General features: G+C 35.1%; 1 protein-coding gene across 1 annotated transcript; it reads left to right on the plus strand.

Annotated features, from left to right (window-relative positions):
* The first annotated feature begins 6,197 nt into the window (after positions 1-6,197).
* LOC145661543 (uncharacterized) lies at positions 6,198-8,467 on the plus strand. The gene is made up of 2 exons (XM_081726864.1): positions 6,198-6,893; positions 8,414-8,467. Exons 1-2 carry the CDS (start codon positions 6,198-6,200, stop codon positions 8,465-8,467), a joined length of 750 nt encoding a protein of 249 aa, XP_081582990.1.
* Positions 8,468-19,176: the final 10,709 nt, after the last annotated feature.

Consider the following 19,176-nt stretch of genomic DNA (forward strand, 5'->3'; position numbering starts at 1 on the left):
AATTCTTTTACATAACTTATTATGCCCTAAAGAATAACGGACACCGCGGTGGCTCAGTAGTAGAGTGCTCACCTCTGTTGTGTGTGTGTGCTTCCCGGTTCGATCCCAGATCGCACCAAGTGGGCTTTGTCGTGGATAAACATCATGTTCGTGGGTTTTCTCATTTTCTCCCACTTCCCTCATTCCACCATTACATTCATTCTCATCATCACCGTCTCCTTTAGCCTAGCCGGCATAATCGTAGGACGTAAAACACAAAGATTTCATTTCATTTTTCAATAATAACCTAATGCATTCTACAGCGTTCTGCTCTTGGCTAATGCCCCAATAATAACGTACAGATTGATGAGACGCTTGCAGATTGATATGCCATAAAATTGATTATTCATGCCAAAAAATATTGCATCAATATCTGCCAGGTAGTCAGTACAAGCAAGAATCTATTTCGTTCAAATAGTGTTCCCTATGAGACGAGAGAGACGAGAAGTAAGGTTTTCTCGTCTCGTCTCCTAAATTTAATAGGTCTCGTCTCGTCCCTATCCTCGAAGACTTCTTTCGCTCTTGTCTCAAAATTTTATTTTCTGTTTTGGAAATTTGTTTTTAAAAAATTATGCCCTAATTTTTCCCTTAATTTCATCTGAAAGTTATCACAACCGTTCCGCGTCACGATTGGTTCACGAATAATGTGATAGAACAACATTTAAACCACACTTATTATTGGACTAAATTGTGTAACGACTTGCATATTTTAAACGTAGATAAATGCTCTTCATTGCTTTGGTACAGTACCATCATTTTCTAAATTTGTAGTTTTTTTTTTTGTTTTTTTTTTTTTTTTTTTTACATATGAATCATATAACACTGAAACAGTACTTGAGATCAAAATTTGGATGAATTGGTGCTGACCACTGTACTCGAAAAATTTCTCGTCTCGAAAACGAGACGATAATTGTTGTATTTCATGCCTCGTCTCGAATTTAAAAAGGTACTTCTCTTGTGGTTTTCGAGATTATAATAAAGACGAGAAATTTCTGGTCTCGTGGACAACACTACGTTCAGAATAGGATGAACTGGTGAACTTGCGAGGGGGTACGTCTGTACGGAGCAGGTGCGTTAGCAACGGTAGGTATGAGCGTAAACTAGAAGTTTATCCAATCATTATGTGAATAGAAATTTAAAAAAATACATACGTTTCGAATTGCTAAAATTTAAATGCATCACGAATATCGACCAATATCCAGTTTTTGTTTTTCTTACGCCATGGTGAAATATTTTGCAGTATAAACTGCCAAAGCGCTTGTAGAGATGTACTTATAATATAGATTCAAAAGTTATGATAACCAGTGACGTATTTAGGATCTTGTTTCGGAGGGGGAGGCTTGAGAACCAGTAAGAAGCATTTGTGTTGTGCGTATAATATGAAAATAATAATAATAATGAAATTATTTCGGGGAGAGCTTGATAGCCTCCTAAATGCGTCACTAACCAAAATGTATTTGTTATCATTATTAGTGCATAAATGTAAATTACCCTTCATAAAATTACTAAATACTTATGATTATTGCATTGTTCACATAGAATAATATCATGGTAATGGAACAAACTTTTCAGTGCTGAACCTCAGTTACATAATTTACACGTTATCCAGGTTTTCGCCAGGCGAGATTGTAAGCCACGAGATTTTGGTTGAGATGTTTCACCCGCAAATCATCATCAGATCAAGTACTAACTCTGTTGTGATGGATGGTCAACTACAAAATAGAAGTAGGCCTATGCAAAAATGTGGATATATGGACTAATATAATTTTCTGTGGATATATTTTTATTGAATCAGTGCGATTTGTGATCATTCCAATTTGCGACAAGGTTCATGTATTGGTCAAATTTGATTGAGAATTTGATAATATTCCTCAGCCGAAAATAATAATTCTAGTTTGCGACATATCGGTAATTGGTTCTTTAAATGAATCAGGAGAGTAGAAGTGATACACGTTGCCAGATATTTTTCCATAAAATTATGAAGTGTTATGAACTACATAGGAGAAACAAGGATAAACATCTCTTAGTTCAAAAGTGACGTAATTGTATTGGAATATGACTGAAGTTAATTGATAAAGGGTAAATAATATTTTATTAATCTTGATATTAATATGTTGTAAATTTTCATATTTTACAATGAAAATTTTACAATCTGGTGCTGTTAGGTCATTCACATGTGTAGAGCAATTAAGGAAGTCTCGTAACAATTCAAAACTATGTGTGAATAAAACCTTCCTTTTTAATAGGAAATATAACTTATGTTATGCAGCAGTGTGTCAATTCAATAACAAAAGCTTTCTACTTCGAGTCATGAGGAAATTCTTGTAATGAAATTTTAAGCGGAAGAAATGACGCTACCAAAAACTAGGAAGAAAAGGTAGGTGGACAAAAAGAGTAGTGAACTCGAGAGAGTTTTGAAGTGACGATCACAGAAGAAGGTTCGTCCTCTTAATTCTTTTCCGATCAAAATATGGTGAGTACATGCTGGTTACGAATTGATAACACACTTCTATTATTCGACTTTATTACCAATTTCAATCACATCAAAATCTAACTTCTAATTTAATATGACAGTTATTATTGATTTTATCATAAGGCCACAGCACTAGTTTTGGGTAATTATCTAATCTGATATCTCTAATTTTATTTATCCAATCAAAACTATCCATCTTAACAAATTATTGCTCTACCTAAAATTAAATGGTTAAGTTTGTTATGAGATTGCAATCTAAATTGGCCCCATGCTAACATATTTATTATTACATGAGCTAAGTGTGGATATAATTTATGTATGTCGACGTCCGGATCTTGATCCAATAAGTAGTATGATAGATTTCTAAGATGTAACGTAATGTTGATCAGGAAACTGAGTCAAAATATATTATATAACACAATACACACACAAACACACACACCAAGTGAAAAATATTTCACTTGCTTATCCTTGGAATACCAATATCGGATCCAAATGATCTAGACCCTCAGAAATTTATTTATTTATTTTGTATAGGCCTATTACTGTTATGCATACGCATAATTTTTTTCTTCTTCCCAGATATTTCTTTTAAAGTTTTTTTTAAGTTACATTCATTATTTTGGAAATCAAAATATTGATGATAATGCTTTTAGTTTTGCGTTTCCTCAGACGTGTCTCCTTTCTTCACCGCACAAGAATCAAGATTTAGGATCAAAAATGGTTGAAATAGGAAAATAGGGAAAGCTCACCCTGTTTGACAAGAAGGCTTGTTACAAAATATAAGTAAAAAGATGTGTAGGTAGATAAGATTGTCTCATTTCTGACAGCAGCTAGTCTTGCCTCTGCAACCCTTTCTTCTTCCGAACCATATGATCAGTTTGTTACCTAACATAACTTCGAATACAGTATATGCATTCTCCGCATTTTTAGATAAACGATCTCATCTCATTTCGTAACTTGTTTCCCTTTCCTACCAACTTTTTAAAGATCACTGAGGAACAATGGTGTGAATGGATCAGGTATCTGCACCTCCACGGACAGGAAAAGAAACCCTGCTTAGATGCTTTCCAATGCTGCCATATTTCCTTGTAAAAAGTAGCATTAAAGAACTATAAGAGATAGATTAAAAATAAAAAAGTTAACATATAGTATTGGAGTAGGTCAACATCTCGAGAAATTTTGAACTGCATAAGACAAATAGTTTTCACAATATTTTGGAAAGAAGTTCACCATGTTATTATATAGGGATTGATGATCTCAGCTGAAAACATTAGATATGGCCTTAAGGAGCCTTATAGATTAAATAAGTTAATTGTACAGGTTTATTTTTATAAATTTGCTATTTATTTATTTCCTATTGTGTAGTGGTATTATTTATATTATTTATTTATTTATTTAGTACTCATATTGTAGTGTTATTTGTAAGATTATTTTGTAAATTAGATTAGGCCTAGTTATAAGATATAAATGTACGATATATAGTATAGACAGGGGAAAAAGGAATTATCGATTTTTGTTCCTATTTTGTATTTCGGTTTCTGGTGAAAGAGAATTGACTGTAGCAGCCTATTATAGCCAATCGTGAATCAGGGATTTTTTCGCTGTCTCTCATATTAAATCTGTCACTATCTGTGTATTCATAGTGTTTGATGAAGCCAAAATCGATAGTTGGTGAAACTGTTACACGTAAATATATATATATATATATATATATATATATATATATATATATATATATATATATATATATATATATATATATATAATTTTGTGTTCACAAGGTGAATGTTTTCATCTTTGTTGTTCATGATTTTACTCTTTTACACTAAAAATGCAAGAATTTACTACCTCAAACAACTAGGATACATTAATACAATTGATTTCTAATATAAGTAAGTAGTTATTTAATCACGGCGTTTAAAATATCTGTGGCTCATTGATTTACGTGGAAGCAGAGAAATACACTTTTACAGGTAAAGAAAATAACTTAGAGGTTCATGCCTCCACTTAAAAGAGGATCTTTCTATTCTGGTGGGCAGCAGCAAACTCATCAAATCAACAAATTCTTCAAGATCTAACGATTTAGCAATTTTCTTCAATATAAAGCAATCTTGAACTTTTTACCGTATCATCAGTCATTGAATTGCTTATATGTCTTTAATCTTTTCAAACATGAGAATGACCTTTCACATGTAGCAATAGAAACTGGTATAGTCACAGAGATTACATCTAGCTTGTATGTTTCTAGAAATGCATTTTTGTAGACAAAAAAGATCAATGAAATTCATCAAAAAATCAATTTTGGTTTTCTCTCGTCTAGTCATCATACAACTTAATGTGTTTAGGAGGATTTTGAGTTTACATTACTTCCATAATGCTGGGCCATAAGCTCTACAATGTTGTAATTTACAAAAGTTTTCACTTTTTGGATGTAGAGCGGTGATTGATCCAATGATTTTGCTACATGATACAAAGCAGTTTTCCATCTTAGTGACTGTCTTATCAATAATAGGCAGAAAAATGTCTCTTTTTCCGCCTTCAATGAAGGAAGAGATTCATCCAAAATGAATTTGTGATATTTCGATGGCGAATATCTTGTTCCTTTCAACGAAGAACCCATATAGTCTAGCTCTTTGCGGCTATGGGATTTTCTTTGCATATCTCCCAACATTCTTGATAAATTTGTTCGAATGTTGTTCGTTGAGAGTCATATTCTCCAGATCTCATTTTTGACAGCGTTTGAACTAGTGAATTTACAAGAATCAAACCTTCCGACATGTCTGCATCTACTTGAGATAAGGCGAACCTCAAAGTTATAGCATGCCAGCAGTCATCTCAAAATTTACCATCCCGAAAACATTTTCTCTTGTCCAAATTACACTAACTTGCCGGATGGAATGATGGAAGTAAATAAATATCACAAGTTCCAGATTTGGTTTCATACCACATAATATAAATAGTTGTTTGGTATATAAACTGTATTAATAATAATAATAAAGTAAAAAGTGATGGATAAGGACAATTCTTCTTAAGAGACAAACATCGCACAGAAACAGGAACTGAACTCTAACAGAACACTGATTTGCCGTCCCAGTCCACTTTAAATTTTAAGCCTTGCTCTTCGAGCTTAAGATTCACTTTAAAGTAGACTTCCAATAATTAACATGTATTCTTAATATTTCAGAAAAATGTCCCGATTACACACTCTGAAAATATGTTAGCCTAATCAGTGACGAAACTAGACGTTTGACACTCAGGGCATCTACACCAATAAACACACAAATTAGTTTGCTGGCGCCCGGGGCAACTGCCCCGATTGCAGCCTCTTGTTTTGATCTAGCCGTAGTTCAATTAATTTTGGTTACTTTTACCATTGACCTCTAAAACTGAGTAATGAATTTGCCTTTACTTCATTAAAATGACGAAGTGAACACTCTTTGAAGCAAAAGGAGGAAATGTTTTTCTTCCCCTAATATCAAACAATATCAGAACAGACATTTCAATGGGAACTCCTTACAGCAAAAGAAGTATATGTGGCCTTTTTCCTTCTTTCGTTTGTGTATCTTCACTAGTTTTTTTTTATTTTTTATTTTATAATTTGACGTGAATTAAAATAAATAAAGCACTTCATACCCACACCGAATGGCCAAAGCTCAGCGGTAGAACATCAGCCAATTTTTACATGGATCACTTTGAACATGAAGTACTGAAGAAAGCACCACATGCACCCATATATTTCTACAGATACGTTGATGATATCTTCACCATTTGGCCACATGGACGCAACTTCTTACAGGAATTCCTGCAGCATCTCAACAACCAGCATCCGAATATTAAATTCACGATGGAAGTTAAAGAAGGCCGTCTACCATTTTTGGACATCATGGTATACAGAAGACCGGATGGCAGCTTAGGCCATACAGTATACAGGAACCCAACACATACAGATTTATATCTGAACGCAAACAGTTTCCATCACAAAGCTCAACGGATTGGAGTTCTCAACACCTTAGCACATAGAGTATTCTCTATCTCAGACAAGGATTGTTTAACAGAGGAACTTAATAAACTTCGCACCAGCATGCTCCAGAATGGATACTCTATGAGAGATATAAATATGGTCCTGAAAAGGACCAGAACGAAGGACACTGACAACAAGAACAAAAGTACAGATGAAGTTATGAATGAAGAACAGAAGAACACAATCTGCCTCCCATACATCGGCAACACTTCTGGAAAGCTCAGCAGACTATTTGCCAGGTACAACATTAGGACAGTACACAAACCTCCAGCGAAAATAAAAAATACTTACTACGGCCAACCAAAGACGTTCTGGGTCTCCGAACTCCTGGAGTTTACCGCATTCCATGTGAATGTGGTAAGTGATATATTCGACAAACAGGACGAACTATTGCAGCCAGATGCAAAGAACACAACAGTTACATCAGACTAAACCAAACAGAAAAATCCGGATTAGATGAACATAGCATCAAACAGAAGCATAATGTTTTATTCCAAGATACCAAAATAATAGCAAAATGCTCAAGAGTTTGGGACAGAAAAAGAAAAGAAGCTGTTGCAATCGCACAAGAAAAAACGAACTTTAACAGACACACAGGATTCCAACTGAGTCAAACATGGACACCAATCATATCCCACCATTTCAAGCATCAATTAGAAGCCGCCATTTCAACCACCAATCAGAAGAGCCCACTCACACATACAAGTAGTATATATTGCATACACTCTATTGCTCTATCATATTCGCTTGAAGATGAAGACGATGTCAGCCCTCGAAACGTCGCAAGATATACGTAACAGTATTTACCTGGCTGCTAGCCCGAGAAGACCTGTTCACAATACGTCGCCAGGAAAGCTGCAATAGATACTTTACATATTTACTGTTTGATATTTTCGAAGTCGATCGTCAACCGCTTCTTAAGACAGAAGAGGGAATATTCAAATCACATTAAAAAGATTCCGGTATGTCATACCGTTTCGTACGTCCAGAAAAATACACTATTACGACGGATAGGTAATATATATATATATAATTCCCCTTGTGACATGTAGCGACATATACAGCATACTAATAGAAGCTGGTATGACGAAATTATGTAGTACTTCGAATATCTTAGAAACGAACTGTTCAAGATAAAGGGTTGCCAAAAAAATATTGGAAAGACCTTCATCTAGCAAGGGATCGACAAATAGCAATGGATGATAATAGTCTGTATGTTTGTCAAATATGTATAAATAACACTTACCACTTCACTTGTATAATCCCAGATCTAATTATTGATACCAGAGCATTTGGGATTAAGAAATAAACCCCTATAGCCTGTTCTGACAGATCGTATGTTTAGTCCTGTAGCTGTAAGAATTTCTAAGAGCAAAGACACTTAAAATTTACCGTTCCCTCCACCCTCCATTACTCTTCTAGTAAAGAGCAAAGTAATGTTCTTTAAATAGCTTAATTGTTTTTGGCTGTGGAAAATTTGTATTTTACAAGTTTTCCTTTCCAGCTGAAATTTGCAATATATACGCTTGCTATGCTAATAGAAATACAAAACATATAGAAATCTTATGCGCGTGGTTTATTTTCGATTTCCAAAAATGGGTTCTAGCGAACAGGTGCGATCCTGATGAATAGCACCACTGGTCCTGGCCTTATAGAAGGCCCAACATTTTCCTGATAGGACTGAAGAAACTCAGGGAACACTTCGGTCAGGATGGCCGATCGTAGCAGGGTTCGTTCCCACGCACGGCTTATCGAGTCCTGCTTGGCAGGCAGACACGCTACTCCTAGTCCACTAGGTGAATTCACGGTATTGTTTTGTTCTTTGATAAAATCCAAACGATATGGTTTGTGCAACAAATCCTATTTCACTTTTGCAGGTTGCAGCAACAGCGCAGAGGACAACTTGCAATCCATGTCCACAATGCAAATAAATGAAAGAAAAAGGAGACAGATTCGGCAAAAATCCAGCAGCTTGGAACAAGAATGTAAAGAAAAGTAAACGTAATGTTGGTCTTCCATATACTAATGACAAAGACAAGAATGTTCCTGGAAAGCTGTTTCGTCCAGCACATTGTTTATGTTTGGACAGTGTTTGTCTAAACTGATCATCAGTAATATGAAACACAATTTTGGAACATATTACGCTACAGAAAATTGGGAAACTGAAACGGCCATCATGTGCTCATCGGTGCAGAGTATCAGTGTAAAACAACGACACAGTAGTGATTCGCATTGACATACTCAATCTCGCGAATATTTCCTGAAGAATGTTACTGGTGAATGTGTTCAGTGTGCGAAAAGGGTTTATGGAAACCCTACAGGTAGATGATGCGCCAGTGGCGGAGCCAAGGGTGAGCCTGAGGGAGCAAGCCCCTTTGCTCAAAATCTTGCCCCCCTAGCGGCCCCCCCCACACAGAGTGATACGGTGACAAACGGTGAATTAATAGTGGCCGCAAGTTAAACTACTACCGAAACATATCTTGACAACAAAGTCACCAACTGCAGAATATCATATGTTGCAATAGTCTGCGTTCCGAGCAAAAATCTTCAGGCTCCTTTTTGTTTGTAGTACAGCAAGATCTAATTTATCGAAATCTGTAAGATGCATGCATTGACCTCAGCATCTGAACGTTCCTTTTATCCTCTGTCCCTTATCTGGTTGTCTTCTTTGTTTTCGACAAAGAACAAAAAAAAAATTAGTCTGCATTCTGATTTGCTTCAATATTGAAAGTCATACTAAAATAAGAGATGCTTGCTTACAAATAGCATGCACTGCAGTAAAACTTTACACTCGTGTTGAACGAAAGAAGTCTTCATACACTAAGTAATTAATTTCCATCGATTATGGCGACAAAACAAATGCATAGCATCCATTAAATAATTTGGTATTATTATTATTATCAAATAATATAGAGAGGTCTTGTTTAATATAGAGTAAAAGAAGAGAGCAGAAGATTTTATTATTTCTGTCATTCTCTCTGCTGTTCGTATCCCAATAGTTCGAGAAAATTAAGATACTGAATACTATCAACACCTACTATTTGCTACTGTTACTGGTTCTCCTTCTCGTCTACCTTCTGGTCTTGTCTCTAGTACGTCTAATTTCCTAACGCGCTTGGCCGTGGCAACTAAGTAGAAACCTTCTGCTGCGATATTAATAGGACGCTAAATCGATTCCAGAAAACCCTTCTACATATCTCTTGCCGCTTTTGGTGTGATACCTGTTAACTGAGAGACAAACATAGCCGTTCTATTAGACTTCAGATATTTCTGCATAGAATAATTTGGAAGTTGAATAAACTCAGGTAGAAGAAATAGTATTTATCAAATCTATTTTCGTGCAGATTAAAAATATGAGAATTTCAAGAATTCTTTTACATAACTTATTATGCCCTAAAGAATAACGGACACCGCGGTGGCTCAGTAGTAGAGTGCTCACCTCTGTTGTGTGTGTGTGCTTCCCGGTTCGATCCCAGATCGCACCAAGTGGGCTTTGTCGTGGATAAACATCATGTTCGTGGGTTTTCTCATTTTCTCCCACTTCCCTCATTCCACCATTACATTCATTCTCATCATCACCGTCTCCTTTAGCCTAGCCGGCATAATCGTAGGACGTAAAACACAAAGATTTCATTTCATTTTTCAATAATAACCTAATGCATTCTACAGCGTTCTGCTCTTGGCTAATGCCCCAATAATAACGTACAGATTGATGAGACGCTTGCAGATTGATATGCCATAAAATTGATTATTCATGCCAAAAAATATTGCATCAATATCTGCCAGGTAGTCAGTACAAGCAAGAATCTATTTCGTTCAAATAGTGTTCCCTATGAGACGAGAGAGACGAGAAGTAAGGTTTTCTCGTCTCGTCTCCTAAATTTAATAGGTCTCGTCTCGTCCCTATCCTCGAAGACTTCTTTCGCTCTTGTCTCAAAATTTTATTTTCTGTTTTGGAAATTTGTTTTTAAAAAATTATGCCCTAATTTTTCCCTTAATTTCATCTGAAAGTTATCACAACCGTTCCGCGTCACGATTGGTTCACGAATAATGTGATAGAACAACATTTAAACCACACTTATTATTGGACTAAATTGTGTAACGACTTGCATATTTTAAACGTAGATAAATGCTCTTCATTGCTTTGGTACAGTACCATCATTTTCTAAATTTGTAGGTTTTTTTTTGTTTTTTTTTTTTTTACATATGAATCATATAACACTGAAACAGTACTTGAGATCAAAATTTGGATGAATTGGTGCTGACCACTGTACTCGAAAAATTTCTCGTCTCGAAAACGAGACGATAATTGTTGTATTTCATGCCTCGTCTCGAATTTAAAAAGGTACTTCTCTTGTGGTTTTCGAGATTATAATAAAGACGAGAAATTTCTGGTCTCGTGGACAACACTACGTTCAGAATAGGATGAACTGGTGAACTTGCGAGGGGGTACGTCTGTACGGAGCAGGTGCGTTAGCAACGGTAGGTATGAGCGTAAACTAGAAGTTTATCCAATCATTATGTGAATAGAAATTTAAAAAAATACATACGTTTCGAATTGCTAAAATTTAAATGCATCACGAATATCGACCAATATCCAGTTTTTGTTTTTCTTACGCCATGGTGAAATATTTTGCAGTATAAACTGCCAAAGCGCTTGTAGAGATGTACTTATAATATAGATTCAAAAGTTATGATAACCAGTGACGTATTTAGGATCTTGTTTCGGAGGGGGAGGCTTGAGAACCAGTAAGAAGCATTTGTGTTGTGCGTATAATATGAAAATAATAATAATAATGAAATTATTTCGGGGAGAGCTTGATAGCCTCCTAAATGCGTCACTAACCAAAATGTATTTGTTATCATTATTAGTGCATAAATGTAAATTACCCTTCATAAAATTACTAAATACTTATGATTATTGCATTGTTCACATAGAATAATATCATGGTAATGGAACAAACTTTTCAGTGCTGAACCTCAGTTACATAATTTACACGTTATCCAGGTTTTCGCCAGGCGAGATTGTAAGCCACGAGATTTTGGTTGAGATGTTTCACCCGCAAATCATCATCAGATCAAGTACTAACTCTGTTGTGATGGATGGTCAACTACAAAATAGAAGTAGGCCTATGCAAAAATGTGGATATATGGACTAATATAGTTTTCTGTGGATATATTTTTATTGAATCAGTGCGATTTGTGATCATTCCAATTTGCGACAAGGTTCATGTATTGGTCAAATTTGATTGAGAATTTGATAATATTCCTCAGCCGAAAATAATAATTCTAGTTTGCGACATATCGGTAATTGGTTCTTTAAATGAATCAGGAGAGTAGAAGTGATACACGTTGCCAGATATTTTTCCATAAAATTATGAAGTGTTATGAACTACATAGGAGAAACAAGGATAAACATCTCTTAGTTCAAAAGTGACGTAATTGTATTGGAATATGACTGAAGTTAATTGATAAAGGGTAAATAATATTTTATTAATCTTGATATTAATATGTTGTAAATTTTCATATTTTACAATGAAAATTTTACAATCTGGTGCTGTTAGGTCATTCACATGTGTAGAGCAATTAAGGAAGTCTCGTAACAATTCAAAACTATGTGTGAATAAAACCTTCCTTTTTAATAGGAAATATAACTTATGTTATGCAGCAGTGTGTCAATTCAATAACAAAAGCTTTCTACTTCGAGTCATGAGGAAATTCTTGTAATGAAATTTTAAGCGGAAGAAATGACGCTACCAAAAACTAGGAAGAAAAGGTAGGTGGACAAAAAGAGTAGTGAACTCGAGAGAGTTTTGAAGTGACGATCACAGAAGAAGGTTCGTCCTCTTAATTCTTTTCCGATCAAAATATGGTGAGTACATGCTGGTTACGAATTGATAACACACTTCTATTATTCGACTTTATTACCAATTTCAATCACATCAAAATCTAACTTCTAATTTAATATGACAGTTATTATTGATTTTATCATAAGGCCACAGCACTAGTTTTGGGTAATTATCTAATCTGATATCTCTAATTTTATTTATCCAATCAAAACTATCCATCTTAACAAATTATTGCTCTACCTAAAATTAAATGGTTAAGTTTGTTATGAGATTGCAATCTAAATTGGCCCCATGCTAACATATTTATTATTACATGAGCTAAGTGTGGATATAATTTATGTATGTCGACGTCCGGATCTTGATCCAATAAGTAGTATGATAGATTTCTAAGATGTAACGTAATGTTGATCAGGAAACTGAGTCAAAATATATTATATAACACAATACACACACAAACACACACACCAAGTGAAAAATATTTCACTTGCTTATCCTTGGAATACCAATATCGGATCCAAATGATCTAGACCCTCAGAAATTTATTTATTTATTTTGTATAGGCCTATTACTGTTATGATACGCATAATTTTTTTCTTCTTCAAAGATATTTCTTTTAAAGTTTTTTTTAAGTTACATTCATTATTTTGGAAATCAAAATATTGATGATAATGCTTTTAGTTTTGCGTTTCCTCAGACGTGTCTCCTTTCTTCACCGCACAAGAATCAAGATTTAGGATCAAAAATGGTTGAAATAGGAAAATAGGGAAAGCTCACCCTGTTTGACAAGAAGGCTTGTTACAAAATATAAGTAAAAAGATGTGTAGGTAGATAAGATTGTCTCATTTCTGACAGCAGCTAGTCTTGCCTCTGCAACCCTTTCTTCTTCCGAACCATATGATCAGTTTGTTACCTAACATAACTTCGAATAGTGTATATGCATTCTCCGCATTTTTAGATAAACGATCTCATCTCATTTCGTAACTTGTTTCCCTTTCCTACCAACTTTTTAAAGATCACTGAGGAACAATGGTGTGAATGGATCAGGTATCTGCACCTCCACGGACAGGAAAAGAAACCCTGCTTAGATGCTTTCCAATGCTGCCATATTTCCTTGTAAAAAGTAGCATTAAAGAACTATAAGAGATAGATTAAAAATAAAAAAGTTAACATATAGTATTGGAGTAGGTCAACATCTCGAGAAATTTTGAACTGCATAAGACAAATAGTTTTCACAATATTTTGGAAAGAAGTTCACCATGTTATTATATAGGGATTGATGATCTCAGCTGAAAACATTAGATATGGCCTTAAGGAGCCTTATAGATTAAATAAGTTAATTGTACAGGTTTATTTTTATAAATTTGCTATTTATTTATTTCCTATTGTGTAGTGGTATTATTTATATTATTTATTTATTTATTTAGTACTCATATTGTAGTGTTATTTGTAAGATTATTTTGTAAATTAGATTAGGCCTAGTTATAAGATATAAATGTACGATATATAGTATAGACAGGGGAAAAAGGAATTATCGATTTTTGTTCCTATTTTGTATTTCGGTTTCTGGTGAAAGAGAATTGACTGTAGCAGCCTATTATAGCCAATCGTGAATCAGGGATTTTTTCGCTGTCTCTCATATTAAATCTGTCACTATCTGTGTATTCATAGTGTTTGATGAAGCCAAAATGGATAGTTGGTGAAACTGTTACACGTTAATATATATATATATATATATATATATATATATATATATATATATATATATATATATATATATATATACAATAAACGCATTGTTTTGCTCAGCGAGTAATTTAACTCAGATTTAAGTTTGTTAAAAGCTAAGCTTGCACAATGCAAAATATTATAGATATACTAATTCTAAGTCTGAAAACCGCATTCGTATAGTTTGGAAGTTTACCATAGTTTCACACTGTGAAATGAAACTGGCTTGCTGATGTTCAATATTAGTGTCAATCTTCCATATTAGGTGCAATAAACAATTGGCGAATTTCAGTAACAAATATTCTATAATGATAGGCAATTCATAATTATTACTTGATTACCGCAAGTCATTTGTAGGGAACATTACAACTATTCGAGGGAACATAGCTGCGAAATTAAATTACCTCTAATTTCAACACTTTTTTTATTGGTAGTTTCTGTTTTGCTAATCGCTGATTTGGTCGACAGTTGTCGTATTTCTTGATCGGTTTTTAGTAGTCAATGTTTTATATCAGTTTCATATCTCAAACCGTTCTGGAGATATGGTAAAAACTCTTAAAGTTAACAACACTGCTTAAAATTAAGTAATTCCGATAATTTACGTCGGGACCGTAGTACGGCAAATTATGGATGCGTTAAAATATTAAATAATACTTTCGATAAAGGGGATACTTTCAAATATTTAGGATCAATATTAACAGACAAAAATCAAATTCACGAAGAAATTAAATGTCGACTAAAAGCAGGGAATTCGTGATACTATTCGGTTCAAAATCTCTTGTCGTCGCGAATTCTGTCGAGGAATTTGAAGTTTAAAATATATAAAATAATAATCATGCCTGTTGTTCTGTATGGTTGCGAAACATGGTCGCTTACTCTGAGGGAAGAACATAGACTGAAAGTATTTGAGAACAAGATCCTGAGAAGAATATTCGGACCCAAGAGGAACGGGAATGGGGAATGGCGGAACTTCATAACGAGGAACTACATAATTTATACGGTTTACGAAACATTGTTAGGGTCGTCAAGTCTAGGAGGCTTAGGTGGGCAGGTCATGTAGCTAGAATGGAAGAAAGTAGAAACGCTTTCAAAATCTTGACTGGAAGACAATCGGAAAACGGCCATTAGGAAGACCTAGGCGCAGATGGGAGGACAATATTAAGATGGATCTCACAGAGATTGGAATACAAAGTAGAAACTGGATGCAGTTAGCTAAGGATAGAAGTCAGTGGAGAGCTTTTGTGGTCGCGGCATTGAACCTTTGGGTTCATGGGCCATGGAGTTTGTCTGCGCATACACACGCTGACGATCTTTTATTCTCTGAAATGAAAAAAAATGAAAAACATAACTTAAAATTTATTTTATCTATAATCATGAACAAATAAAAAGTATAGAAAACAAACGAAGAAATGATAATATGTATAGAACACGTCATAACAAAGAAGAGAAATGGCTACCTGCAGTAATAGATAGAATTTAAGGTTTATTTTATTTATAACAAAAAGTATCCAAAATAAACGAAGAAGAAATAAGTCATAATAATGAAGACATTATAATATCCCTAACAGCATAAGATGTGCTAGGCACGTGCCATTTAGTTCTCCCAGCTACTTTTTGGGTACCCGACACTTGGTACATGATATTCAGGTGCTAAGTATGTATTTCAACTACCTACAGTTTTAGGTACTTGCAACTATGTACCATAAATATAGCATTTACATACTTAGCCCAGTTTCGCACTGTAATAGTCATTTGTTTTTGTGTCGTCACTTGGGATATATATCTATCATGTTCTAGGTACGACCTTTAGGTACATATTGTTTCAGATCCGTAAGAGCACAAGACGTGCTAGGTATTCGCCATTTAGGTGTTCTAAATTCATCTCGGACATTGGATGCATTTGTTGCTTCTTTTTCTAAGCGATTGTGCACTAGAAGCCAGGGACGGCACTAAGGGTGGGCGGGGGTGGGCAACCGCCCACCCAATGAATGGCCTTGCCCACCCATCCGCCCACCCCAACAGAAGTAGGATAATGAAGGTGACATCCTGTACTTCAAAAGCAATAGGTATTACTATTGATTGTAATGTAGTAGGTTCTAGGACCCTGTTTAACTCTGCAATGAACAATGATTTTATTTACAAATTAATTCCAGATACAGCTGAACGCCAATTTACACTGGAATAAGCCGTCTTCACCCTAAAAGTGAACATTCCCTCTCATTTGAAAAAAATGAACCACTTGTGCTGTACGTCATTATGGATGTGATGTCGATAGAGGTGGAAATGGAACTTCTTCCGAAAGTTTTGAAACGTTGTGAGGAGGAAAAGCAATACAAAATTACCTCCGTTTCTCAGTTTACTGAAGTAATGGATCCTTTCAAAATTGCTTTTCATGAAATTCACAAATTAGCCGTAATTGCTGTCACCATTCCTCCATTAAAGTGCAGGAATAAAAGTTTATTGTAAGCTTGTTCGTACCATGTGATCAGCCCTTCATAGTTTAAAATACATTGTTGTTTCTGTGGATCATGATGAAGTTTTGTTAATTGCTATTTACTTCTTTATCCAATTTATAATTGTTTTATTATTTTTTTCAACTTAAGTTTCAATTTCAAAGATTTCTGTGTAAGGTATGATCAAACAATTATGCTGTCGGATTTCCCTATTCTTTTAGTAACATAGATCTTTGCTGTTGCATATACGTAGAGATCACGTCAAAAAATCAAGTGTGCACAAATTAAGAATATACGAGAGAAAATATAAATGATTTATATTTTTTGTCTCTTGCTTTTTTGTAATAAACCCTTCAAAGATGAAAATGTTTGCAATAGCCTATTTTAGCCTTGTTTTACTTTACATATTTATTGTGTATTTTATGATATTAACGAAAGATGGAGTATATCTGTTAGTCTGTGTTGTTTGAACCTTCTTTTATTTCTATGCATTCATGTGCATTCTTGGAGGGAGAGAAAATAAAGCTGTTTTGAACTTCATCGACTACACAGTACACACCGTTATTATTGTTTTTTTTTTTAAAAAAACTGGAAGTAGAGATACTAGGCCTTATACAGAGTCGTTTTGGCGTACGATTAGCGCAATACTAAAGACTTCACTACTGCAGGAAACATATGTTAGTCATTCTCTTTAGTATGACACTAATCACGCGTCAGAATGACTCTGCATAAGGCGGACAGTGTCTGCCACGCGGAATTCAGTAGGTCGAGCATATAGCCACGAACTCCCGCAGCCCATCCTAAGTCCTGCATCTGTTCAGACCCACCAGGCGAATGCCGGAATTGTACCTTCTGTAAGGCCAAGACAACTGTTTTCTACATCCTTGTCCCTCCCCTATTTCGGTCTGAGCCTTAACTAACTAAAGAGTTTAAAGATTGAAAATTATTGTCCAAAAAATGTCTACATTGCCCAGTTCTTATTTTCATTGTCCGCCCACCCAGCAACTGGGTCCGCCTCTTTCCGCCCACCCCATCAAACGTTTCTGGCGCCGTCCCTGCTAGAAGCAACAAAAGCATCAACTGTATTAGATGGCAACTGTCGCCGATCCTTTCAAAGTGAATATGGAAGAACCATGAAATAAAGTAAATAAACTCTCGTCATTTTGTTATAAAATTACATGGCGAGTAGATTTTATCTGATCCCAAACGGTTATCGTCGAATATACGTGGTTAAAGAAGCACTCTGATTAGCCAAATTCAAAAGACCTCAACAATTTATTCTTCTACAAGCAGCAGTGTCTTCACATCGCCTCCGTGGCCAAGTTGGTAGAGCACGCGGCTAGTAATACAAGGGTTGGTGGTTTGCGCCCACCCTATGGTAGCGCTGCATATTTTTTACTTTTTTAAAGCATTTTTTAGACTTACCTTAATGTAAACACATTACGCATATAGGCGATTTAACATATTTTGGGGGAGTAATTTTGTGGTTCATTGACGCTTACGGCATGGGGAGCATACCTAGAACATACTAGGCACGTTCCCCAGGTACATGTGAGGTATGTGCCTAGGGGCGGACGTAGACTGTGACTATCACTTGCCATCCATCTGATTTCTTTCTCAGAAGTATTTATAAGGCACATACTGGACACATTCCATGTACCTGAGGGAACATAATAGGCATATGCCTGCTATGTATTTGTGCTATTAGGGATGTATACAGAAGTAAAAAGGAGAAATGATTACCTGTAGTAATAGATAGAATAATCGAAGATTATTTTATCGGGAGTGGATGAGAAGATATAATGAAAATCGTTTAAGGACTTTCCTTTAGCTTTGAAGCAAAGGAATAGGTATGAATAATGTCCACATAGGGAAGATTTCACACTTGGAATTTGTTTATTATTAAATGTATAAGAAACTGACTTTGTACGTAGAAATTGAATATGTTGCATTACATATGGAGGAAATCCAAATGTATCGAAATAGTGGGCACGTCCATCAGTATTAATATATACAGATATCAAATCGGTAGCGATTTTACTAGCTATTTCCGTATTTATAATGATGGCTGCAGGTAGTGGAACATGTGTTGGTAATTGGTTGGTTGCAAATACGCCAACGTAATGATTTTGAATTAAAAATTTGTTTCAAGTGCATTCAATAATTCTAGTGTAGAAGACATCATGTATTAAGTGCAGACATGTACATATATGTTCCGGTATTTAAATAATAATGACGTTCCTTTAAAAATCCATGATGATGTTCCTCTGGTGATCCACTTCTAAGAGTGACTGGAACTCATATGTGATGCATGAGACAGGTGCTGGTAGAGGGTTCTTAAAATGAACTTCCATACGAACATATCCGTGTTTTATGAGATTCCAATGCTACACAGCGCTGGCTTCTCCATCTTGCGTAATGTCGAAAACAAAGATAGTGTATCCTTGCGGAAAGTCAAGGCGAGGAATGTTGTTGCCATGATTGGAAAAGTGAATACCTGGTCCACAGAATAAGGTATGATATGAAGAAACATATAGGTTGTTTTCGAAATTTGGCTGTAAAGGTTTCGAAGGTACAGGTTTTCCATCAATATATACTAAAAAGAAATTTATG

Source organism: Thermobia domestica, chromosome 10 (genome assembly GCF_964235325.1).
Source record: "Thermobia domestica chromosome 10, izTheDome1.hap1.1, whole genome shotgun sequence".
Classification (NCBI taxonomy): domain Eukaryota; kingdom Metazoa; phylum Arthropoda; class Insecta; order Zygentoma; family Lepismatidae; genus Thermobia; species Thermobia domestica.

Bases quoted from the DNA above. Each gene is read 5' to 3' on its own strand.
- LOC145661543 (XM_081726864.1), top strand. From the start codon at position 6,198: ATGGATCACTTTGAACATGAAGTACTGAAGAAAGCACCACATGCACCC. The intron at 6,894-8,413 runs GTAAGTGATATA...TCACTTTTGCAG, and splicing joins CCGCATTCCATGTGAATGTG to GTTGCAGCAACAGCGCAGAG.